The sequence below is a fragment of the Amborella trichopoda genome, chromosome 11 (assembly GCF_054954075.1).
Source record: "Amborella trichopoda isolate Santa Cruz 75 chromosome 11, AtrichopodaSantaCruz75HAP2 v2.0, whole genome shotgun sequence".
Lineage (NCBI taxonomy): Eukaryota > Viridiplantae > Streptophyta > Magnoliopsida > Amborellales > Amborellaceae > Amborella > Amborella trichopoda.
This window is the reverse complement of record NC_142346.1, coordinates 2,782,039-2,800,997: the sequence shown is the minus strand read 5'-3', so window position 1 is coordinate 2,800,997 and position 18,959 is coordinate 2,782,039. Positions and strand designations below refer to the sequence as shown.

Sequence of the window (18,959 nt, the reverse complement as noted above, 5' to 3'; positions counted from 1 at the left end):
GATTAATTGTGACAATGATGTACCGAAGGTAAATGGTCTCATTTGTATATTTTCCCTTCTTACATTGTTCTCTTTCCACGCATTCCATTTATATAGCTCCCATATAAAAAAATAAGGGCTTTTCATTAGGTATAGTTAGTGATGGATGGGTTTTATGTTCATTTGTACCACTCAATGAGGCATGCCATGTGATCTGATAACTCTTTTATTTTGAGTGAGTCGGGAGAGGGCTCCTACTCTTAGTAGGAATTAAGCTTAGGAAATCGTAAAGCGCTAAACAATTAAGCTCGGGCTCTTTTCCTAAATTAGTATCCCATCAAGGGTAAAATTTTGTTGAGAGTGGGATCTGATGACTTTTTATACAAAATGAGTTGTATCATGACCTGATCCTACTTGTGATTTTTTGGATTAAAGACCTACGTAAGGAGCTTAAAGAGGCCCCCATCTGTTCTATTCTTGGTTGGAACGTTCCTCCAAACTCCACTATAAATGGCCATGTCTTCTGCAAATATGAACCCACTAATACAGACTTCATTTCTAAGGAGAGCTTAGAAATTCTTAGATTCAAATGGCTCTAGACCACATAATCAGCTCCTTTCAAGACAAGACTATCTTAATTACTGGTTCTACTGGATACCTAGCCAAGAGTTATACTCTCTCTCTTTTTTTTCTTTTTTTTTTTTTGGAGAAATACTCTCTCTCTCTCTCCATGAGGGCTTAGTGAGTTCTTATCTTATGCTGTGCAGTTTTTGTAGAGAAAATTCTCCGGGTCCAACCCGAAGTGAAGAAACTGTTTCTTCTCATAAGAGCCTCTGATCTCAACTCCGCCAAAAACCGACTACATGACGAAGTGAAGCATCATTCCACTTCTTCCTAGTAAAATGTTATTGTTCCCGAATGTCGTTCTCTACTCCTTGCTTTGCCTCTAATTTATTGTTTTTTATCTGTAAAACAGATTTTACAAAAGGAGCTATTCAAGGTCTTGAGGGAGAAACATGGAACTGGGTTCGATTCATTTGTTGGAGAGAAGATATTTCCAGTAGTGGGTGATCTCCGCCATCAAAGCTTGGGAATCAAGGACTTGGATATCAGAAACAAATTATGGAGGGAAGTTGATATGATCATAAATGCTGCAGCGGCTACTTCATTTGATGAAAGGTATTTGTCAATAACAACTTTATTTTATTGTTTGAGAAATTTATGTATTACTGCATGAATCCGTATTATGGGCAATATTACCTTGAGGTACTACTTATTTGAGTTTTTAAACTTTTGAATAGGCTGAAACGAGTGTTCGTAAAATCGAACCGGAATGGTTAATCACACATGGGCTAGAAGTGGTTTGATTGGCCTAACCAGTAAACCAGCCGATTCAACTGTTATAACCAGGCAAGTCCCGGACGGCCAAAAAATTGTTGAAGAAAATAAAAAAAATCTACTAAAATATGAAAAGCATATAAAGAATGATTAAAACTAAACATATTCAAATGAAGTTGAAAATTAATGAAAAAATGGATTTTAAAAGTGATGACCAAAACAATTTTAACTATTTATCATAATGTAAAAAATATTAAAAAAATATATTATAAATCAAATTCCTTATTTTTGAGATTTTATAGAAATTTTTTGAATTTTATTTTTAAAATACTGGCCAATCACCAAGATCGCCTGCCTGAAATCGGAACCAGCCGGCTCCGATCTAACCGGGCGATTGCCGGTTAGATCGGGTAGTTTTTCAAACAATGGCTCAAACACAAAAAGTTGATGCATTTGGGCATTTCAAAATTTCAACTTCCATCCCAACCAAGAAAAAGAAAGAGAAGAAATGAAAAAAAAAAAAAAATGACAAAAAAAAGGCAAATGCATTTCTTCTTCTTCTCCTTTTTAATTTTTATTTATTTTATTTTTTATTTTTTATGTTTTATGAGATTGGAAAGTTGGTTAAAATCTATTTTCTCTTTGTAATGACCATACCGATTGATATTTTGGGTCATTTTGGATGAATGCCCTCTCCATTAAACGCATTTATATTTGAATTTAAGGCTTGCTCAATCTTGGGGAAAACTCTTAGAGCCAAGGTTCGTCCAGGCCTCCAAAGCATATATCGGCCTTAAACAATGTCAAATTTGAAAGAGAGAAAACATTTAAAATTTGAAAGAGGAAGAAAACTTCTAATTGAGGTAGGGTTTCATTCTATAAAGGATGTTAATATAGAGGTACAACACGTGTAATCCCTTGATGCATGGATGTAATCTTTGATTGTGGGGATGATGGTCAACAATCAATCCCTTGGTAGTATGGACGTAAGTTACAAAGATATTTGAAAATTTTGAATTCCTCGGGATGATGGTCAACAATCATTCCCTTGATAGTAGGCATGTAAATTACAAAGATATTTAAAAATTTTGAATTCCTAACACTCCCCCTCAAGTTGGAGCATGAGTATCAAGAATACCCAACTTGCGTGTTAAAAATGAAATTGGTCGTTGCCCTGATGTTTTGTAAAGATGTTGACACGTTGATGCTTGGTGGGAACATAAGCGGTTTGAATTAGTCCTCGTTGAATCTTTTCCCTGACTAGATGCCAGTCGAGTTCGATGTGCTTTATCTGCTCATGATAAACGGGATTGGCAGCAATATGAATGGTAGCTTTGTTATCACAATAGAGTGTCATAAGAATTTTGTGGTGAATACCAAGATCCAAAAATAGATATTTTAGCCATGTTAATTCACAAAAAATGACTGCCATAGCACGATATTCAACTTCAGCAAAAGAACGAGAGACAGTGTGTTGCTTCTTTGTTTTCCAAGAGAGTGGACTGTGACCTAACATTATGCAGTAACAAAATAGAATAATACCCTGGCTGAAGTCCCTTTTAAATAGTGTAATACTCGGATTGCTACACCAAAATGTGGTTTCCATGGTTGACTCATGAATTGGTTGAGAATATAAACTGAATATACAATATCAGGCTGAGTGAATAGTACCCAACTAACCGACGATAAGAAGCGGGGTCTTCTAAGCAAGGACCATCTATAGAATTCAATTTGAAGTTTTGTTCCATTGGAAATGCCAAAGGGCAAGTAGCAAGGAGACCCATATCTTGAAGTATTTAAATAGTATACTTCCGTTGGGTAAGTAAAATACCATTTTTTTATCTAAGAACCTCAATGCCCAAAACATATCATAGAGGACCCAAATCTTTAATGTGAAAATGCGTCTTGAGAAACTCTTTGAGACAAGCAATGGTATCAGGATCATTCCCAGAAATCACAATGTCATCGACTTATGCAAGGGCAAAAGTGGAAGACGGGCCATTGTGACGAGTAAAGAGGAAATACTCATCTTTGGATTGAGTATAACCAATGCCCATTAAAGCTTTTGTAAACTTGGTGAACCATTGACGTGAGGCTTGTTTAAGTCCACAAACGAACTTGTTTAAACGACAAACTCTGTGCTCCCCCATATGTGAAAGCTTGGGTGGGACTTTTACATATACTTCTTCATTCAAATCACCATGCAAAGAAGCATTTTGCACAATCAAGTTGGTGAAGGGACCAATTTTTTATAGCTGCTAGTGCAAGAAGACATCGAACGGTAGTCAGTTTGGCTACTGGGGAAAATGTCTCGTGATAATCAAGGCCTTCTTTGCTGGTTGTAACCTTTGACAACTAGGCGAGCTTTATAACGTTCAAGAGTCCCATTGACTTTATAATATATTTTGTATACCCATTTGTAGCCAATGAGCGTTTTCCCAACACGTAGTTCCACAAGAGACCATGTGCTATTTGCTTCAAGGGCTGAAATTTCATTGGTCATAGCATCCTTCCAATGTGGATCAAGTGATGCTTATTTAAAGGGTGTAGGCTCAATGGAAGAAGATATCGTAGTAGCAAAAGTGCGACATGGTTATGACAGTTTGTCATAAGAAAGGACAACACTCAACAGGTGGTGGGGAGTTTGGACCGGTTGCCAAGAGGACATTGCAATAAGGGTAGAGGGCACAACAATGGAGCAATGATAATCCTCCAAATAGGTTGGTCTTTTATTGGTTCATTCAGAACGGCGAAGAGCAGTTGGTGCGTAGTCAGTAGGTGGAGGAATGTACGTATTGGGCTCAACGACTCTTGTAGGTAATTGATTAGGGGTGAGGGACGGTGCAGAGGGGTTGTGTGGAGTGGATGTGGAAGGAGCAAGGTTTTTTATGGTTAATGGCATTGGTAGATCTGGTAATGGTAGAGGAATAGCGTTTCTGGAGGAATTTGGTAGTGTAGCATTTTGAAATGGGAAAATATGTTCATAAAATACATCATCGTGACTGGTAAATTTTTTGTGATTATCGAGATCATATAAACGCTAGGCTTTTTGGCCATGGGGATAGCCAACAAATATACATCTTTGAGCACGAGTATCAAACTTATGTTGATGGTGTATATTGTGGGCATAACAAAGACAACCAAAGACTTTTAAATGTCTATATTTTGGTAGTGAGTTGAAAAGATCTTCATGAGGACTTTTGCCATTTAGAATTAGAGTTTGTACCCTGTTAATTAAGTAAGCGTCGGTTAAGATGTAATCTCCCTAAAATTGAAGGGGTAAATTACCTTGGAAATGCAAAGCCCATACAACCTCAATTAGGTGACGATCTTTCCGTTCAGCAACACCAATTTATTGCGGTCTTTCTATACATAAATATTGATGGAACACACTTTGGGTTTGCAAAAAATGTTGCATATCGTTGGAAAAAAAATCAGTTCCATTATCGGTGCAAAGGGATTTAATTGAGCAATTAAATTGAGTTTTAACCAAGGTAAAAAAACTTTCACGTGATGATTAGTTTCATATTTATGTCGCATTAAAATTACCCAAGTACTACAACTGATATCATCAACTAAGGTTAAAAAATAGTGCACACCAAAAAGAGATGGGGTAGCATAACCGCCCCATATATCACAATGAATAAGTTGGAAAGGTTCTGTGGTAGAATATGAACCAAAAGGAAAAGATAATCGAGATTATTTTGCCTTAGGGCATACATGACAATAACAAGAATAAACAATATTAGAATATGTTTTAATGAGATTTTGTAACCTAGCATTAGATGGGTGGCCAAGACGCCAGTGCCATAGGTCCATAGATTGTGGGTGTTGGGCGGAGGAAGCAATCACATTATTAGGAGATTGAAATAGATAAAGTCCCTACCCGCTCTAATCGTCTTCCTCATTAACTGGTCCTGAAAAACACAATGAGTGGGAAATAAAGTTACTGAACAGTGGGGATTAAAGACAAGTTTCTTAACAGATAATAAATTGAATTTGAAGGAAAGAACACATAAAACATTTTTTAAGGAAATCCGATCAAAAAGGACAACAGTACCAATGTGTAAAACAGATGCCATGCTTCCATGGGGTAATTTAACAGGATGGGTGGGTGGTGAAGGTTGGATGGATGAAAAGAAAGATGGTGATGAAATAATATGGTCTGTAGCATCACTATCAATAATCCAGAAATCATTGTAGGAGGGAAAAGTGAAGCAGCAAAGAAACTTACCAGCAAGATTGGCCAAATGGTTGGAACTACCTGCTTGGAGAAGATCCAATAGTTGCCGATGTTGTTCGATTGTGAACTGTGATCCACTAGGCAAGGACAGTTGGCTAGGTGTTGCTTGCATGTTGTTTGCATGAGGCTTGGGCAGCCTTTTGGGATAGCCAATGAGCTTGTAACAACGGTCTTTTGTGTGGTTGTCTTTATGACAGAAATCGTAATGTAGTGGTGGTCGTGTCCCACCCTTCTTGCTGCTAGATTGTTTGGTTATTACGAAGGCAACAGCCTCAGTGTTTGGTGCAATAAGATGAATGTCACGTTGCCGTTCCTCTTGAAGAACGAGAGAATAAGCTTTGAAAACAGGTGGTAGTGGTTCCATGAGAAGGATGTTGGCACGAACCAATTCGCAAGAGTCATTTAGACCCATTAAAAACTGAATTAAACGTTTTTGTTGGAGATAATATGTCAAAGTTTTTATAACATTGCAAGAACATGGAGAAAAAGAATGGAGAGAAGATAACTCATCCCATGCATGTTTTAGTTTGGTAAAGTAATTTACCAACAGATAATTATCCTTGTTGAAAGGTAGCTAGAAACTGTTTTAAGTTGAAAAATGCACGGAGCATTGCTCTATGAAAAATGGTCTCTTAGATCAGACCAAACTTCAAAAGAAGTAGATGCACAAACGATTCTCTCTTGGAGGTCTTTTGACAGGGACCATGTTAATACCATGTCATTACATCTTTTCCATAAGGAAAATGAAGAAGAAGACTCTGGTTTGGACAGAGTTCCATCAATAAAAGCCAATTTATTCTTGACGCTCGAGGCCATTTGCATAGTGCTGGACTATGTGGAATAGTTATCCTCTGTGAGAGGTTGAGAGACAAGGACAGTCCCTGGACTGTCAAAGTGGTGTAAAAAATATGGAGTATTGGCATCGTTGTTTGGTAAAGAAATACCATCTGTTTCGTTGGTCATGGTGAGTGAATAATTTTTTTAAAAAAAAGGCTCGAAAGGAGAGAAGAAAGAGTGGCTTACTGTTGAGGAAGTGGAAGCAGCTTTCAGCAATGGCTATGGATCATGTGGTGTATGATGGAGAGATGGTCCAAACTCACTTCAATGGAACGTGTGGTGCAAATGGTCCAAACTCACTTATGCAAGGGACGGGTGGTGGAAATGGGAAGCAAAGGAGAGGTAAAATAGTCTTTTGGAGAGAAGAGGCTCACAAACCAAACAATGTCTAATCTGATACCATGTCAAATTTGAAAAGGATAAAACATTTAAAATTTGAAAGAGGAAGAAAACTTCCAATTGAGGTATGATTTCATTCTACAAAGGTTGTTAATATAGAGGTACAACATGTGTTATCCCTTCATGGAAATATGCGATTTTTTGAATTTCTTGGGATGATGGTCAACAATCAATCCCTTGGTAGTAGGGATGTAAGTTACAAAGATATTTAAAATATTTAAATTTCTAATTAAAAAAAAATGTATGCTTGATTGAGAGGGGTATTTTAAAACCAAAATGACCTAAAAATCTTTATCCGGTAAAAGAAAACAATAACAAGATTTATGATGCTATGATGTGGATAAAAAAGTATTAAGAAGTTGAGAATAGGCTACAGGTCATGGTGGTAGCAACACTTTTGTCACAGCTAAGATCTAGACTTTCATTATCACCTAACGCATTAAAAAACCACCAACGATTTTGAAAAACGGGTAGAGCTCGTCATCCCACTGAACTACCCAAAAGAAACAAAAAAAAGTATTAGGAGGTTTATTTGTAGAAATTTGATGAAGGAGGTTTTACTTAATTTTCCCTTTCTTTAGTAATTGAATTAACGATGGAGAATGAGCGCAGGTACGACGTGGCGTTGAAGATTAACACTTTGGGAGCATTCCATGTTATTGACTTCGCCAAGAAATGCGAGAGAAGGATGGAGGTCTTGCTTCATGTTTCAACTGGTACGTGCAAACGAGGTTTAAATATTCGGCTTGGGCTCGAACTCGGCTCCTACACAATTAACTTGGGCGAGTTTGTATGAACTTGTTATGTGTTGCCTTAAAAAGTTAAAAAATAAAAAAAAAAAGTCCCAAAGAAATTAAAGAAAAAAGAGAAAAGGGACAAAATATCATTTGGGAAGGTGGTGACAGAGACAAGAAGATCTAAACGAGAGAACCATTGTTTCAACCCTTCGCTTCTTTTGCAAGAAACAACCCTTCTTTCAACTAGAGAGATGAGCAGATTTAAGAAAGCCTTTTTTTTTTTCTTTTTCTTTTTTTGCCAATATCTCTATTCTCATTTTTTTTTTTTTTTCCTTTTTTGATTTTTGAATGTCCATTTTCTCAACTTTTTAAGCTTATTTAACTCTTTAAAATTCATTTCGGTTTTATTTTACTTTTACATTATTTTTTTATTTCTCAATTTTCTTTCTTCTAGTTTATTTAAATGCGAACAACTTCCTCTCTATATGCAACCTACGAAGAATGACCTAACCCTTTCTGTCCAAATAAAAGAGGGGCAGTTCCACCTCGTTTTTCATCTCTGTAAAAGGTCTCATCCCTCTCAAAGGGGAACTGTTGCACCTCTTTTTGTATCTCTCTTTAAAGTACATGGTTTCTATGCGGCAAGCCCATATTGTAAAAATGCGAGCTTGACAATAAATATATTTTTTAAATATAGTTTGATCAATTTTTAGAGAATATGTAATCTTTAACATGAAGATCATGAATATGAAAAAACAAAAAAAATTAAAAACTAAAAATATTAATTATATTAAAAAAACATTCGGACCGTTAGTCATACTTGTTTTTAGATGGACCGCCTATTTGCATTCAGTTTTAAAATGGATACTTTATACCTTTGGCATATTGTAGAAATGAGATCCAACCCACATAAAATAATTTTCCCTCTCTAAAATGCGGCACTCTCTATCTCCCTCCATCTTCTCCTCTCTCTCTCTCTAAAAGGGGGTGGAATCCACCACCAATATTTAGTTTCTCTCACCCACGCAAGTTGTAGATGGGCAAGGGATTGAATTGAATAGGTACAAATCGACCAATTTTTTAGGGCTCTAATATTAAGAAGTCCTTTCTTTTTCAGGTGTCCGTGGGATTATTGCCCTAATTTTGGAAAGAGTCAATTTTTTGAAATTATTAGTGAAAATAGATGCCATGACCTTTCAACTTGGGCTCAGTGTTGGCGTGAAGCTATGTTGGTATGGTTCCTTGATTTTAGAAACCTGCCACATTTGATAACTACCTATCTTTAGATTCTTTATTCATATTTATGACAATACAACATTTGAGCTGCATGAATCCCAATGGATTTACATGGCACGTGATCTCATGGAGGGATAAGACTCCTCATTACTAAAAAAAAAGAAAGAATAGAGAGGGAGGCCTCATGTGAGTTTCCTCGTTACTAAAAAAAAATAAAAAATAGAGAGAGAGGCCTCATGTGAGTTTCCTCATTACTAAAAGAAAGGAATAGAGAGAGAGGCTTGATGTGAGTTGTTACTGGGTTCTTCTCTTCACATGAGTTAAGTTTCGCTAGAGAGAAAATAATGAAGAAGATATACAAAAATAGAGAGAAAATGGTTTTTTTTTTAGCCCTTGAGTGGGTATTCTAAAGAGAGAGATTTATTTTAGGGGCTTGAGAGAAAGCTTGTAATCCAATACAAACTTGTAATCCAATACCAAACTACGTAAATCTTTGTTTCTGTCTTCTTTTAACTTTGTTATATTATTTTTCTTTCCTTTATTTTTTCTTGGCTTTTATCCTCTATACTTAGGTGGTACAACTACTACAATCCCAGCCCCATTGTCATTAGGAAGTCCTTAAAAGTGGTACAATATAGAACGTATTGGTTTAGATTTTGTAATCTATTTGATCAAGATAACTTTGGAGTCATTGCTCTAGTAGAGTTAGATTTATCTTATTCATTAGGTGTATAAAGAGAGGTGGGTCTAAGACGTTAGGATTTAATAGCCCTTTTAGATGCAGGAACAAGAATCCCAAAAGTTGGATTCCATTATGATTGTGTACTTATCCAGCTGAAACAAAATAGGTGAGAGTAGGAGGCCTAATAGAAGAAATAAAGCATAAAACACACGTACAACAAGATTTACGTGGTTCCACTATACCGATGAAAAATACATTATGGATTTTGAGATATAAAGTTACCTCTCTAACCCTCGACAAAGCCCAGTTGATCAAGCGCTTTTAGACCCACTCTTTCGACTGGCACCACTATCGATCTCTCATCTCTATTCCATAACTAAACCACTGCTTAGAAAAAGACTCATATCTATTCTACAGCTAAACCACAGTCCAGGAAGATAACCTTGAGAGCAATTGAGACTTTTTCTAACTAAAAAGAGAAGACCTTGAGAGCAACTCATACTTTCTCTAACTACCACCCAAAATCTAACCAACCTCAATCTACAAGAGCCATGGTGTTTCTCTATAGGAAGCTCTATTCTCTCTGAGGGAAGGTTTGCCTCTCATGCACAAGAGGCCCCTGCCTCTCTCTAGTGGAAGCCACGTTTCCCATACCCAAATAGGACACATATTCTTTCATCTTTCATCCCATGTATATAAAGTTAGAAATCCTCACCAAGTACGAAACTTCCCATAATATTATTATATATATAAAATTTTTCCTTTTACTTTTTATGACCCTAGACTAGTTTCAAATCGGCCTCAGAAACTAGCCAAGGGCTAAGTAACGGTTACTCTGTAGTAACCGGTAATTTGGTTGGTTCAACTGGCCTAACCGGGCAAGTCCTGATTGGTCAACAAACTCCTAAAAATAAATAAATTTAAAAAATATGAAAAAATATATTAAAAGCATGATGAAACAAAGCACATCCAAATGAAGTTGAAAATTAGTAAAAAAAAAAAAATAGTATTTGAAAAAATTGATTTGTGCCTAAGGGTATTTTTTGAAATTTTCTAAGAAAAATGGAAAAACATAAAAATAAGTATTAATGACCAAACCAATTTTCAATCTTTACCAAAATGATTGAAAGCATTAAAAAATATATTACAAACAAATCCCTTGTTTTTTGAAATTTTACGTAATTATTTTGAAATCTTTTTAAAATATCTGACCGGATCACCCAAACCGGCCGAAACCGAAACTGGTTAGTGACATTGACATAATCCGGGTGGGTGCCGACCCTCACTAGTAAGGAATGGTGGATGTACCTCGTGGTGTGTCATATACTTTTATGAGTGTAGACTGTTCGACTGCGTCCTTTTATCCACTTTTCCTTGATGGACGAAGTGAATAAGAAATTTTCTCCAATATTTGCCAAGAATGTAGAAATCTACTGTACCAATTTTACAAATGCCAACCGCTAACTTCTTCATTAGAATCTATAGAGACCCCATAGACCATGTAAGGATTTAAGAACCGATGTGAGTAAAAGAAAATCTTGAAAACCATCTAAACCAAACGTCACCTGCCGATTTTTCATCTCTATTATATAGCTAAACCACGATCAAGAAACACAACCTTAAATGCAGTCGTGACGTTTTCTACCACTAAAAAGAAATACCACTTAAAAGCTCCATGAGAATTGCATCTTTATATGGAATGAACCTCTCACTCTGCAATACAACGTCGATCTCTCTTCGAAGCCTACTTCTCTCTTTTTGGAAGCCTTACCAATCTCAGGACAAGAGGCCCCTGCATCTATCGCTAGAGGAAGCCAACATTCCCATATGGTGACCTCAAATAGAGTACACATATTATTTTCCTTTTATTCCTTATACATAAAGAATCCATCACAAATAAGAATCTTCAATGGATATCCTAACTTCCGAAAGTTGTGATATGAATGTCAATTATATATAACATGGGATTTCCTAAAGAAAAAATGTACAAGAGTCCATTTACTTTTAGTACACGGAGATCACAATCAATTTTGTCTGAAAAATTTTAAACTAGATGGTTGTATGTCATTGACTAAACTCAAAGTTAAAATAAATAAATAAATAAATATATATATATATATATATATATATATATATATATTCCCGTACCTTGGCTATCTAATTTGACATTTAAAGACTAAGAGTGATTGTGATTTCCTTGTAGATCTCATAGTATATAATTCTGGATATCAACCATATCTATCAAATTAGAAAGAGTGCACATGCAATTTCTCTATTGTAAGAGGCGTGCTACATTGTTAAGTTTCAAATCCATTGATATTTAAAAACATGTATATTTATTTTTCTGATAAATTTATTATTAGTATAATTTTTATTGTTAAAGAAATTGTTCTAAATGTTTTGCTTGATATGGATGTTCCAGCTTATGTTTCGGGGAATGAGCCGGGGTTGATAATGGAGAAGCCCATTAAACTTGGTGAGACCCTAATTCCAAACACTCACTTAGACATTGACTTCAAGTTGAAACTTGTGGAGAGTGAATTGGAGAAGGCAAGGAATGAAGGGGCAGACGAAAAAACTCAACGCCTTGCAATGAAAATGCTGGGCCTGAAAAGGTCACTGAATGATATCAACTATGTTTTTTTGTTTTTTTTTTTTATTTCTTCCCTTTCTTGTATTTTATTTTTTCCAAAATACCCTTGGGTATTCACCTCAAGTGTTGATCCCGCCTGTTTTTCAAGTGTGGTTACCAAAAGTGGCTGCAAGGCTCAGAATGCCGATAGGCACTCCTGACTGGAGTGCTCAATTGAAGCTCAGGTTGGTTGACACATGTAGTGGCGGCCAAGCGTTGACCCACACTCTAGATTTGACTCATGGTTCCAAATTGCAGGTCAACACTTGCAATTTGGGTTCCCCACAGAAAAAAAAAAAAAGAAGAAAAAATAAGGAAAAGAGACATGAGCTAAATTTAAAATTACATGATGCATTTTAAATACCCTAAATATAAGACATATTACCTCTTCTTTTTCTTCTTTTTTTTCGTTTCTGGTCATTTCATTTTTTCTTGAAGAAGGGAAACTATAATTTAAGCATGAACCACAAATAAACTGCTCTCTTCTCTTCATCTAGCTCAACTTCTAAAAGGTAGGTTACCTTTCTTACTTTTGTTTGATTGAATGAAAACTTTGGGGTATTATGAGTAGAAATGTTCAGGTGGCCTATAGCTAACTTTCCGTAATATATATATGGTTCTTTGGAGGTTGACATTCCTTTGATTTTGTTTCGTTTTGTTTACTAGGGCTAGGTTGCATGGTTGGCCTAATACATACACTTTCACCAAAGCCATGGGAGAGATGTTGATGGGGCATTTGAGAGAGGAAGTACCGGTAGTTATCATGCGGCCAAGCATAATAGCAAGTACCTTCTCTGATCCTTTCCCCGGTTGGATTGAAGGCGCCAGGTTTTCTCAATTCCCACCTCTTAATTTATTTGTTTCGTAAGCTAAGTTGTAGTTAGGGGTGGCAATGGACCCAACCAAACCCAAGACCCAATGGTAGACCCGACTTCGAGTCTGGGTATGGATCAATATTTTTTACTGGAATACTATTCGAGTCCAGCCGGACCCGACCCATACCCGTAGTCATAGGGTATATGATCGTAGTCATGTGTCTTTAGGCGTACGCTAGGTCTTCGTATTATTACAAAATTAGTAACATTTGCAGTATTGTTGGCAAAAAAGAAAAAAAGAAGAATAAGTGCATAATCATAGGGTATATGATGGTAAAAATAAGAGCCAAAAAAAAAAAAAAAAACCACCTAGTCAGATGGTGGAAATGGATCCGATCATACCCAAGACCCAACTGGTCTGGGTATGGGTCTAAATTTTGGACTTAAATACTATTCAGGTCTAGGGTCCTGTCACACCCGACCTGTTGCCACCCCTAGATGTAGTGTGGAAATATGCTCTATTAGGCCCTTCACTCGTGAATTTCAAGAGTGGCATAAAAAAAACATAATTAGGTTACATGTATAATTAATTGTGATTGAGATGAGACTGTATTGTATCCTTGATCCAATTTTGAGCTTGAATAAGATATCTTTGGAGGAAAACCAAGTGATGTTTGTCTACAGGCTATGGCCTCACAACAAACTGAATGGATTTCAGTTTGCCATTCTTGTAGATATAGATATTTAGGGTGAACCACGTAAAATCTAAGTGGCTTCTCTTTTATTGTTTGCTTATTGTCAGATTTATTTTTCTTGCTCTTTATTTGTCAAAATTCAAACGTTTGAGGTTTTAGAGCTGTCGTGCACAACAAGAGCAGGTGGAGAAATTTGATGGCAAGAAAGTTTTCGAATACAAAGTTCAAGGTAGAGAAATTTGATAGCAGTCATAATCTTCTTAGCAAAAATGAGGCTTCAAATAATTTGGCAAAAATAAAATATTCATGAAGATGCCTGATGAATGTTAGAATAGCAAACAAGTAATTTTGAGATCACAGCATGTTTTGGAGTTTTTGGTACGACAAGAAAGGTTTGAAATACAAAGTTCAAGGTGGAGAAATTTGATGGCAATCATAATCTTCTTAGCAAGAATGAGACATGAAATAATTTGGCAAAAATAAAAGATTCATAAAGATGCCTGATGAATGTTGGAATAGTGAGCAAATGATTTTGACATCAAAGTGGAGATTGTTGGATAAACTAATATCTCCTTCCTAAAGAAATCCTATATTATTAGGATTGATATTCATAGGAACTAATTTTCATGTTTATTGGGAGTCCTATTTTGTAGGATGTGAATTTCTTATTTTTAGGAAACCAAATTATATACGAAAGAAATGTATTTCTTATTGGGAATTTCTAATCATTATAGGATTCATATTCTAATATATATGAAATGATGGAGAAAGGAATATATGTGCCTTATTTGGATCACCTTATATGAAACGTGGACTTCCTTCTAAAGAGATGCAAGGGCCTTTGCATGGATAAGGAAGAGCCTTTGAAAGAGCCTATAGAAAGAAGTATACTTTTGTTGGGAGAAACAGTTTGCTTGTACCTCAGTGAAGTGAGAGGTTTGTTTCTTATAGAGAAACATATCCCAATGAGATTTTGGGTGGTATCTTTTTCATAGAGAGAATTTGGTTTCTCATTACCCTTGTACTTCCGTCTAGTCTGTCTCAGTAATAGTTGCCATAAGTAAAAAGAATGAAGAAAAATAGGTGATGTCCATTGGGAGAGTCGTTTCAATAGTTGTTTATCGATGGTTAGTAAGTGACGCACGTGAAAAGTCACCGGCAGCAAACAGCTGACATATACAACCAAATTTTAGAGAGAGAAAATAATATTTTGAAAAGAAAATCATTAGAAGAAGGCATAAATGTGAAGATCCGAAACCTTCCGAAACCTCTACCATGCACAATTAACAAACGAAGAAGAAAAGAAGAACAAAGAGCCAAGATCTCTCACTAAAATCTAACTTTATTTCCAATCAATAAAACAAAAACCAACCCATCATGTTGTGACGGTTCTTCTTATATTACTTCCCTTTCTAAACACGTTATTACAACTTTCCTTAATAAACTATTCACGTTAAGATAAGCATAAGCATTCTATGCCTGTGGATGTGTAGACATTTGGAGTGAACTATATAAAATCTTCTTTTTACATTATTTGTTTCTTGCTCTTTTTTTCTTTTCTTACTTGGTAATACTACGATTGCTATTTGAGGCATCGCAGGACATTTGATAGCCTTATTGTGAACTTTGCAAAGGGAAAGGTCAACTACTTTCTAGCCAAACCAAATGTTATCATGGATGTGGTAAGCTTCATAAGTGTTTTATGGCAGTAATTCTCTCTCTCTCTCTCTCTCTCTCTTCTCTCTCTCTTAGTGAGAGAGTCTGGCACATTTGGTTTCCGTGAAAATATCACATGAAAATGTTCTCTCGTTAAATATAGGAATATTTTCATATCAATAAGTTTTAATGCATCCTTTCACACCAATGGACAACTAATTGATGTAAAAATATTTCCACATTTATAGAGAGAATTTTTTCATTTGAAAAATATTTTTACTCAAACCAAATGTGTAAAAGTGAGAATTTTGACACCAAAATGTTACTTGGGCACCACAGATACCAGGGGACATGGTGGTGAACGCTATGATCGTGGCCATGGCAACTCACCGTAGTGAAAGCTCTCTGCACATCTACCATGTTACCTCCTCTACTTGGAACCCTATCAACTACGACCTAATTGCAGACACTAGCCATCGCTACTTCTCTAGAAACCCGTGCTGTGATGAGCGTGGCAGACCCATTGTGGTCAAAAAGGTTCTTCTCCTCACCTCAATGACCCAATTTCGATGGCACATGACATTTCTCTACTATCTTCCTCTACAGGTATGTCTTTACTCTCCCTCTCTCTCTCTTCCTCTTAGATTTCCCCAATATCATTTTTTGGGATTAAAGAAGGGTCGATATTTTCCTACTTTTTAAGGTGAAGTTCAAAATTTTTGAGGTTTTTTATTTAAATTTTACTTCCAGTTGTCCAAAAATTTTGAGATTTTTTATCTCACATTTACTTTTAATTTGAAAGTTTAACTTTCGAACCAATCCAAAATTCAAAAAAAAAATTAAGTATTTGGGTGATTCAAATGAGAATTTTAAATCACCTAAATACACACACAAAAAAAAAATTCTTGGGTGTTATGGGATTCAAATATAGGACATTTGAAACGCTTAAAAAAAAAAAAAAGAAAAAAAAAAGAAAGAAAGAAAGAAGAAGAACGGAGACAACAGAGAGTTATATATTTCGGCAATTTAAAAGCCTAGCTCTCGAACGGCCCAAATGCCTAAAGTTTTTCTCGTTTGTGTGCTTCAAATTGACTTTCAAACTAAGGGTAAAATAGAAATATAGAAACTTTTACCCTTCATATTCCGACGTACAATGATCAAACTTAAGGAAAATCATTAAGATTTTGGGACCACACACTATAATTTGGGGAAAACTTGAGTATAAAGTCATTTACTTGTACCCAAAATTCACTTATTAAACCATTTTCCTTGCTAAAGAATGGTGGAGATAAGTACAATTTCAAAGTAGTTGTGTGTTTTGTTTTCTCTTTTCTTTTTCTTTAAATGGTGATTGGCATGGAACTCAAGACATCATATTATGGTGTCCTACCACCCTGACCACCTAGCGTTGAGTCCATTTAATCTTGAGACTCATCATCTAGATGGTCTCTATTTAATCTTAAGACATTCTAGTACATAGATGGTGCAATTAGGGAAAAAATATATGAGGTTAATCTATAGGTTGAAGAGGTTATATCTAAAAATTTGGGATTCCCTAAATTAATCCTTGGTGGGGTTTTACCCAAAGAGAGTAAATGGATAGGATACTCCCGAGTGTATCAAATAGTAGGATTTAACATCCAATGGGTGATTATGGCCTCTTTATATAAAAATAAATAGTATACAATCCTTACTATTAGTTTACTTTTTTGAAGTTTAAGTATCTGACGTTTTGTCTGTTTCAGATCTTGAAACTCGTGAATAAAGTTTTATTGCAAAAATTTCGACTTCAATACAACAAGCTCAATACGAATTACAACTATGTGATGCATTTGGCAGAGCTTTATGAACCCTATGTGTGTTTTAAAGGATGGTATGATTCCAAAACCCTATTCAACCTTTTCTTTTTACGATCTTGTTTTTCTTTTTACGATCTTGTTTGGTTTCTAAATGTATTCAAGCACCATCACATTGGCCTTGCCCTTCTTGAAATTAGATTTTATAATATAGATCCCACAAATATAATGAATCACCTTAGTTTTCAAGGAATGACCATAGGTTCCTGTCATTTTGATCTTGTAGTGCTTTCCCCTAGATGACAAAATATAAAGAAGCAAAATTTGCACAGCCAATTATTTTCTAAATGGTTGGGTAGCACATGGATGTGACCATTGTTAAGAAACAAGGAAGCAGGCACTGAACCAGTTACGAGACAGGTCTCAGCTGCCCTGCCTTGTGCCAAATCCGACAGGTCTAGACTCGATTCAGAAACACAAGTTTTTCTAGAGACCTTCACAGACTTGGTCAGGGCATAACTTCCGAACATGTCGATTGCTTAATCACAGGATGAGATAACTAGTTTACATCAGCAAATGAAATTCGACCATGTCTGCATCTTCACGATGTGATTAATATTTCCTTTTCATATTTTCCTTTTTGAATGCAGGTTTGACGATTTGAATGCAGGAAAGCTACGATCTATGGTGTCACCTAGAAGTAATTTGGCTTTTGATACACAGATCATTGATTGGGATGATTATTTCATGACTATCCACATCCCGGGCTTGGTTAAATATGTGCTTAAATGATCTCAGAAAGAAAGACTTCTTGGGGGACATGATTATTAACTTCCAGTATTGAAGGATTGACATTTCCTTTTGGGGTGGAAATGAAGGAAACTTTTGTGTGATTAAGAATGCCCCATAAGTAATATCTTTAATTTATGTATTTCACCATTATGAATTTGGACATTATCAGAAAGTCCTGACAGACGCTAAGGGCTCATTTGGCTCCATGGGTTAGGTTTTGAGTCAAAACCGTATTATGTCAAAACTTGATTATGTTAAAACTTGGTTACTTAAATAGGACTTATTTGGATGCTTTTCAATAGTACCCAGGTTATACAAATCTCATGTTTGGATCATTTTTTATATAACCTAGTTTGCTTTTTGCACACATAGAGTATATGTGTGTGTGTGTGTTGTGTGTGCGTGTATGTGTGTTGCAGGGGCAAAAACAGTATTCACTTCGCCTACGAGCATTGGAAAGTGTTTTCCTATATACATTTATATAAAAGGTCGAAAAGATGATTTGGACATTTTTCAGTGAATTAGAATGTGCTATAGTATAAAGTTTAGGAAAAATATCTTCTTATCCTCTATTTTTAACTTCCATATCTCATGAGACCTAAGAATTAAAAATATTACTTATAAGCAAAATGTCTCTATCTTTTATATCTTACAACCCCCGGACCCTTTTGACCATAAATTTTTTACCCAAACAAACACTAAAATGACACCGTATTCAAACTCCATCTCTCTCTCTAAAACTCCATCTCTCTCTCTTCGCTTCTCGATGAGTTTATCAGCCAAGGGGTTTAGCTTGAGCCCGAACACGAGCACACCTTCTTATGTGTGAGAGAGAGATGGAGTTTGGATTTTAGAAAAAGATGGAGTTTTACAGAGAGAGATAGAGTTTGAGGTTTAGGGAGAGAGATAAAGTTTTGAGAGAGAGAGAGAGATGATGATGTGAGAGAGAGATAGAGTTTGGGTTTTAGAGAGAGATAGAGTTTTGAGAGAGAAAGAGATGATGATGTGAGAGAGAGTGGAGTTTTAGAGAGAGAGATATAGCATCATTTCATAAGTTGTTGAGGTTAATAATACATGATCAAAAGGATTTAGGGGGTTGGAAGATAAAAAAGATGGAATCAT

At 35.8% G+C, this 18,959-nt stretch overlaps 1 protein-coding gene and 1 long non-coding RNA gene across 3 annotated transcripts; one reads left to right on the top strand and one right to left on the bottom strand.

The window, feature by feature from the left end:
* The first annotated feature begins 458 nt into the window (after positions 1–458).
* LOC18441329 (fatty acyl-CoA reductase 1) lies at positions 459–18,141 on the top strand. Of its 2 annotated transcripts, none has more exons than XM_011627722.3 (10): positions 459–647; positions 747–850; positions 956–1,158; positions 7,409–7,512; positions 11,874–12,066; positions 12,750–12,911; positions 15,194–15,275; positions 15,589–15,855; positions 16,995–17,122; positions 17,696–18,141. In XM_011627722.3, exons 1-10 carry the CDS (start codon positions 569–571, stop codon positions 17,835–17,837), a joined length of 1,464 nt encoding a protein of 487 aa, XP_011626024.1. In that variant the 5' UTR covers positions 459–568; the 3' UTR covers positions 17,838–18,141. The 2 variants fall into 2 exon arrangements, with proteins under 2 accessions (XP_011626024.1, XP_020527270.1); XM_020671611.2 differs by having other exon boundaries at positions 486–647; positions 756–850.
* On the bottom strand, positions 4,813–5,801 carry LOC110007857 (uncharacterized). Its single transcript, XR_016044506.1, has 2 exons — positions 5,552–5,801; positions 4,813–5,234 (listed from the first exon to the last, which is right to left on the bottom strand). It is a non-coding gene; the product is annotated as an uncharacterized LOC110007857 (long non-coding RNA).
* Positions 18,142–18,959: the final 818 nt, after the last annotated feature.

What these genes read in the sequence shown, in the direction of transcription:
- LOC18441329 (XM_011627722.3), top strand. Translation starts at nt 569, where the DNA reads ATGGCTCTAGACCACATAATCAGCTCCTTTCAAGACAAGACTATCTTA. An exon ending in TACTGGATACCTAGCCAAGA is followed by an intron (nt 648 to 746) that starts GTTATACTCTCT and finishes TATGCTGTGCAG; the next exon opens with TTTTTGTAGAGAAAATTCTC. An exon ending in TCTACTATCTTCCTCTACAG is followed by an intron (nt 15,856 to 16,994) that starts GTATGTCTTTAC and finishes TGTCTGTTTCAG; the next exon opens with ATCTTGAAACTCGTGAATAA.